The following is a 7,191-nucleotide window of genomic DNA, read 5'->3' as shown; positions in this document are numbered from 1 at the left end:
CACACAGCGTCCCGGGCATCAGAACGCAGCGTACCTTTTCTAAAAAAAAAAAAAAAAAAAAATCATTGGATTAGATAATCTCTAAAGCCTCTTCTAGCTCAAAAAGATTTGAATTCTGGGATTCTGTCACAGCATCAATGCCGTACTCTCCTCCCCAACCCCTCTCAACACCTGTAACCTGTCTTCCCTCTGGGAAGACACCATTGAAGGTACCAAGGTCAGGCAATATCCTTGCTCTCTAAAGCCCCAGCAGATGAACCAGGCCGAGTGACTCCCATTCTCTCTTCCTCACACAGGGTGGAGAACATGTCCATGCGGCTGGAGGAAGTCAACGAGAGAGAGCACTCCATGAAGGCTTCGCTCCAGACTGTGGACATCCGGCTGGCACAGCTGGAAGACCTCATCGGGCGCATGGCCACGGCCCTGGAGCGCCTGACAGGTCTGGAGAGGGCTGAGTCCAACAAAATCCGCTCGAGGACCTCCTCAGACTGCACGGACGCAGCCTACATTGTCCGCCAGAGCAGCTTCAACAGCCAGGAAGGGAACACCTTCAAGCTCCAAGAGAGTATAGACCCTGCAGGTGAGGAGACCATGTCCCCAACTTCTCCAACCTTAATGCCCCGTATGCGAAGCCATTCTTTCTATTCAGTCAATATGAAAGACAAAGGTGGTATAGAAAAGTTGGAAAGTATTTTTAAAGAAAGGTCCCTGAGCCTACACCGGGCTACTAGTTCCCACTCTGTAGCAAAAGAACCCAAAGCTCCTGCAGCCCCTGCCAACACCTTGGCCATTGTTCCTGATTCCAGAAGACCATCATCGTGTATAGACATCTATGTCTCTGCTATGGATGAGCTCCACTGTGATATAGACCCTCTGGACAATTCCATGAACATCCTTGGGCTGGGCGAGCCAAGCTTTTCAACTGCAGTACCTTCCACAGCCCATTCAAGTAGTGCCTATGCAACCCTTGCACCCACAGACAAACCTCCAAGCCGGAGCATTGATTTCGAGGACATCACCTCCATGGACACTAGATCTTTTTCTTCAGACTATACCCACCTTCCAGAATGCCAAAACCCCTGGGACTCAGACCCTCCAATGTACCACACCATTGAGCGTTCCAAAAGCAGCCGCTACCTAGCCACCACACCCTTTCTTCTGGAAGAGGCTCCCATCGTGAAATCTCATAGCTTTATGTTTTCCCCCTCAAGGAGCTATTATGCCAACTTTGGGGTGCCTGTGAAAACAGCAGAATACACAAGTATTACAGACTGTATTGACACAAGGTGTGTCAATGCCCCTCAAGCAATTGCGGACAGAGCTGCCTTCCCTGGAGGTCTTGGAGACAAAGTGGAGGATTTATCTTGCTGCCATCCTGAGCGAGAAGCAGAACTGAGTCACCCCAGCTCTGACAGTGAGGAGAATGAGGCCAAAGGCCGCAGAGCCACCATTGCAATATCCTCCCAGGAGGGTGATAACTCAGACAGAACCCTGTCCAACAACATCACTGTTCCCAAGATAGAGCGCGCCAACAGCTACTCGGCAGAGGAGCCAAGCGCGCCATATGCACACACCAGGAAGAGCTTCTCCATCAGTGACAAACTCGACAGGCAGCGGAACACAGCAAGCCTGCGAAATCCCTTCCAGAGAAGCAAGTCCTCCAAGCCAGAGGGCCGAGGGGACAGCCTGTCCATGAGGAGACTGTCCAGAACATCGGCGTTCCAAAGCTTTGAAAGCAAGCACAACTAGACCTTCTTAATATCCATCACAGGAGGCTCAAGAATCCAGCCCTAACATTCTCTCCAACTCCAGCTTTTCCCCCTTCCTTGAATCATACCTGCTTTATTCTTAGCTGAGCAAAACAAGCAATGCTTTGGGAGGTGTTAACTCAAAGGTGACTTCTGGGCCACAGATCAAGAAAGCATTTGATCTGACCCAGTGCCAGACACAGGGGATTTAAGGCATGTTCACACTTGCTGGGCAGGGAGGGGGAAGAGAGGGAAAAGGAAGGGTTAGAGATGAATGTATCCGCAGTCACGGCAGAAAGCCATGAGAGCAGGGGAAACAAGGGGCTTCGAGCACGCTCCATGCCAGGAGGCATCTGTTGATTTCTGACCATTATCAAGAGTTGTAGGATGCAGGGCTAAATTGCGAAATAAAATAAAATAGCCAGTGTACACAATGAGATATTCTAAACTTCCATTCTGTTTTCTTTTCACATTGGCTCCATCACTGGTGACTGATGAAGAGCATCCTCTTTATTCAGTATAAGCCGGCAGCAAGCAGTTCTACCTAACGTCCCACATCCTTCTCATGCCAACACTTCTGTAATTGATCATTATAAAGAAAAAACAAGGTAACAGTCATAGTTCACCTGTCTCTTATCTATTCACTTCTGGTGCCACAACTGTTTATCCTTTTTTGAAGAAAATAAGGGAACAGAAATGCCTTTTTGTATTGCAGTCGAAATGAAAGAAGAGTTGATGTGTAAAAAAAAACAAAAGTCAAGTGATTTATTATATACAGTGGGCGTTCAAGTCTAGTCGAGCAAGCTCAGGATGAATGTAATTAAATAATTTTATATTTTTTAATTTATTTTGTATCTCACCTGTCATCAATGAATTCATTCAATGAATATGTAATATTGAACTTAAAAAAAAAACAGTGGACAGAACTAGCCTGAAATTGCCATGTGGGATGTTCTGTTCTCACCGTTCATGTCGTGTGTTGTGCTGCTGTGTGACCGTCATCATTTGCATGGTTCCACCACATCCTCCTGAACACCTCCAAGACATAACTGCCAATTTTTCACACCACTCATCACATGACCATTTTGTATATGAATATATGGTTATATGTGGATATTTTCATACCTAGAGTTTTGCCATCTAATCTGAGCTCAGCATAAATTTAATTGGAGTTTTTCAAGGGCTGGTATCTTTTCTATGGAAATGTTCCAAAGTACTTTTTAAGGGAGTTTCAAAACTATAAATAACCTTAGATTTGACTGGGAGTTTGGTATCAACCCAAAGCCATCAGTTGCAAGCATACCATGAATATTTTTCTTATAGACAGAGCTATAAAAAAAGATACAGTAGACCAAAATAGAAAGCAAATAAACCATATAAAGAGTTCTATAGTATATGCCACTTATACACATGTATATGCATTTACGCAGAGACACATATTTATATATGAAATAAATAGACATAAAGAGCTTTCTTAAGAGGCTTGGACTTTTCTATCACCTTGAACTGTAATCAAAAGATTTTCTTAATATATGAGAAGTTCCATTGAAAGAGTTCAGTATGCTATTAGACCAAATGTTGAAATTATGATTTTTAAAAAATTCCTATGACTTTTTCTCATATCAAACTAGAGTTGTCAAAATGACTCACTGCTTGCCTTCTGCCCTTTTTTGTCTGAAATCACTCACTATCGGGACATCTTATTTATTCTGGCTTTTCCTAAACAAAGTTTTTACGCCAAGTACAATCTGAATAGACATGCAACTTTAAACCAGCTAGTGTTACAGACTCTAAAGTAAAGGCATAATCTTCTAGATCAGAATCTGGATTGGAGGTGGGATAAAGAAATCTTGACCCCAAATCTTTGGATTCCTATTTGGCTCATTAATGTTTAAAAAAGAATAAAGCCTTTAAGGAAAACAACCTATTGTTCCTGGCCTGAGGTACTACCTGGTTCTTTTGTTTAATTATAATTGAAAACACCAAGTTTGACTTCATCTTGTGAAATCATGTAAATACATGGCCTTTAAATGTAAGATAAAAAAACAAACTAAAAACTCTTCTGAATAAGCAATTCAGGTATAAGACGCGTGATGAGGTCACATATATAAAGAATTAATTCCTTTTTCACTCCTTGGCATTTAGGTGAATTGGTAACAAACACCCAGACTCCCTTATTTACAGCTGTTCTAGAAACACTTAACATTTTATTGGGCCCCACACTGGCTATTTCCCTCTCAGCAAACATGTAGTGGGTCTGAAAATAAATCAGTTGTTCTTAAACTTCCTTGAGTCATGAATCCCTATGAGGATCTGATGATAACTCTAGGCCCTCTCTCCAGAGAGAAAAAAATGTACATACATGCAAAGTTGCAGTATAACTTGAAAGGGTTCATGAGCCCCTGGTTCCATATTGATTGATAACGAGGAAAAGGAACCATGTTTGTTCATAGTTAATACAGTTGTAATAGGCACTTTACATTTGAGACCATCTCTCTGTGATTCTCAGGAAGGCCAAATCTCAGCACCAGAGTTTGAACCAAGATTTTTTTTACTTTTGTTATTTAAATTAGATGTTGCCAATTTAATGCACTTACATCCTAACGTGTTGATGATTTTAAGTATCAAGCACAATCACAATGCTGAAGGCTCCCTGAAGGGTCTATAGAGGAACCCAAGAAGGAGACGAAAACATTATTCATTGATATCAAACACCTCCACGGCCTCATTCTGGGCCAGATTGGAAGTGAGGGAAAGAAATTTTGAGTGCAAGTGTTTCCATTCATTGTGATTTCAGAGAGAAAAATATAGGAACTGGGAAACTAAATACTCAACGGTCCTGATCTTGCAATTACCTGATTGTTTTGTTGTGCATGAAAATTAAGTTCTAACATCTGTGAAACGTGTGAAATATATAAGCCAAACTTAAATGACTGTAGACACAAACTGTGTAACTTCCATGAGCCATTTCCTTCCTGTGCACATATATGTGTGTTATTTTTCAGTCCATTTCCTTCCATTTCCGGGTTCTCTGTGCACCGATGTGGCATTGATTCTGTGGCCTTGTGCAGTCAGCTTATGCTCAGCCCATTGATTCCACCACATCCCTGATGGAGGGGACGTTAATTACCTGTCTTTGTGAATTAAGCAGTTTATGAGCAGCAAGTTACTGAGGACCGTAAATAAAGTCATAGAGAGCTCAAGGAAGTAATAGCTTCGGTTTAATCATCTGCTTCAAAGGTGCCAATTTTTATATACTACTATATGTAATGATTTGTTCTAAATTGCTTGTTCCTTTTGAAAACAAATTTAAGGATATTTTATGAAAATGACCATGGAGGTCTCCTGCTTAACCAATATACTTTATATTTATAGTTAGAGGACCCCTCCTTGATCGATTTGAATGAGGAGCTGGAAAGCTTGGGTATAATTGTCATGACTAGTTTGTGTTATCTCTGCAAGCCAAAAGGTATATTAGCAGTCATAATACAGCACTTTACAGAACTGGACTTTTTTAAATGTCTGAGTTTCCAGGTCTAGGATATTATTTAGCACTTTGAAAGTTCCCCTTTTAAAATATATATATAAGAATAATCAGATGAGAAAATGTACTCATAAAACACAAAATGTGTTTCTTCTGAATGTTTCAAATATATTCTAAAACATGGTTTCTATAGATAATATTATGGTAGATAACTGGATAGTACTTTTCTATTTTACTTCCTGAGTCTGTACAGTCTAATCTTCCTGAATGTTTGGGCTGTTTAATTTCTTTAAAGATGATAAATATTATCCAGTCATCCATCATGCTCTATCTATAGGCTATACCATTCATATGTTGGGCAATGCTGTATTATAAAACACATGTAAACATGTATGTAACCCATGTTTAACCCAGCATAGTTGTAGCATGTGGTTGAATTAATGAACGTTACAGGACAGCTTTATAATCATTTATAAATCTGTAACATTCAATAAAGAAGCACATGTTGCAATGATTAATTAGGTTCCCAATTCCATATTATTTAGCATCTTTGTGAACCGGGCATTTTTGTTCCTGATCTGCTTGATGCTTTTCATGTTCCTGTAGACTACTGTAAAATATGTGTGTAAGCTGATGTATATCCTCCAATGAGTCCTGCGAGCTGTGGTAGGCAAGTTGTGATTTCATGAAAGATGAACTGGCATGTTATGCAAAAGACTATATGACAAATGAACTTAAAATGATAATTTAAACTCCAGTTGAATTAGCTGTTTGTTTACATCTGCCAACCCCATGCAGAAGCAGTGTACAGTATTTTATAAATATGTTCATTTAGTAACACTATGTTGTTCTAGATAAAGTGATGCTAGTGTGTAGGTGGTTATATATTTGGCCTAGATATTGCATTATAACTCACTATCCTTTAACAATAACAATGTGACTTAAATGAAGTAATCTCTCTCCAAACCCGGTCTTAATTTTGTGTTGACAAAATGCATGTACTGCTTTATGCATTTCTTTTGACTTTTCTAAGGCACTTAACATTTTACTATTGCCTGCTGTGACGCTTAAGCCAGTTAGGAATTCACTCAAACAGTTGGGCTTCTTACTATGGGGATTATGTTCAGTTTTGAAAATTAAAACAAAAAAAAAATAACCAAGAGATTTTTAAATCCTTTTTTTTAAGCACTGAACAAATAATATGAAATAAAGTATTAACTGCAGGTTGTATAGCCATGGGACCCAGAGATGGCAAGCCAACACCTCTTGGGTCTGCCAAGATCTAGGTGTTGTGCATATGTGATATATGCAAGACACATTTCTGATTCTTCAGAGCTACTGGGTGTAAATTGCTAAGCCAGAGATGAGAGCGAAAAGTCCATTTGTGATAGTGCAGAAGTGTGCAGATCGCTGTGAATGTGTGATCCAATGATATGACAAGAGACCTCCCTCCTTGTCTGTGGCTTCTTCACCTTGGGGGTGAGCCTAGCCTGGGGGTGGGAGGCGTGTGTTTGGGTGTCTGATCAAGCACTGGGTGATTCTAAAGAGTTTACTCTTTTAGAAAACCACTGTTACTAGAAGCCATTCAACATCTGGAAAAGAGAGGAGCCAATTTGCACAGTTTTGTAACTGACTGCTCCTAAAATGAATAGAGAAAACTTTCCTCTCAGCCTGCTTTCTCTTTACAAGTTGGATATTCTGTCTCTCAGATTGGAGTCAACCAAAAGAAAGGCTGGTTCCAATTAAGGAAAAGCAACTTTTTTCTTTTCTTTAATTCCTCTCAGAAGGTAGTTGTGCTATCTTTTCTCTGATGATTTCCTTGCACACATCACTGCTAATGAAAGCAACATGTGACTGTTTCCACAGGTCATCTAAGAGAGGATTTTGGTGACCAGGTAATCCAGATGGCAATAAGAGTGAGGTGAATTTTCCCTTCCTTACCTTACCTAGTCTACTGGC

The 7,191-nt window shown here is 40.3% G+C and overlaps 1 protein-coding gene across 21 annotated transcripts in view; it reads left to right on the top strand.

Moving 5' to 3' along the window:
• TRPM3 (transient receptor potential cation channel subfamily M member 3) overlaps nt 1-6,374 on the top strand; it is a 931,696-nt gene extending 925,322 nt beyond the window's left edge. For 20 of the 21 annotated variants that reach the window (XM_017873090.1, XM_017873069.1, XM_017873076.1 and 17 more), the window contains one exon: nt 297-6,374. In XM_017873090.1, coding sequence (XP_017728579.1) covers nt 297-1,749 — 1,453 coding nt within the window. In that variant the 3' untranslated portion in view covers nt 1,750-6,374. The remainder of the gene's footprint in view (nt 1-296) is intronic. The other variant, XM_017873089.1, reaches the window with a different exon arrangement.
• The last annotated feature ends 817 nt before the right edge of the window (nt 6,375-7,191 follow it).

The sequence above is a fragment of the Rhinopithecus bieti genome, unplaced genomic scaffold (assembly GCF_001698545.2).
Source record: "Rhinopithecus bieti isolate Rb0 unplaced genomic scaffold, ASM169854v2 scaffold_7648, whole genome shotgun sequence".
Taxonomy (NCBI): domain Eukaryota; kingdom Metazoa; phylum Chordata; class Mammalia; order Primates; family Cercopithecidae; genus Rhinopithecus; species Rhinopithecus bieti.
This window is presented reverse-complemented; position numbering and strand designations above follow the sequence as displayed.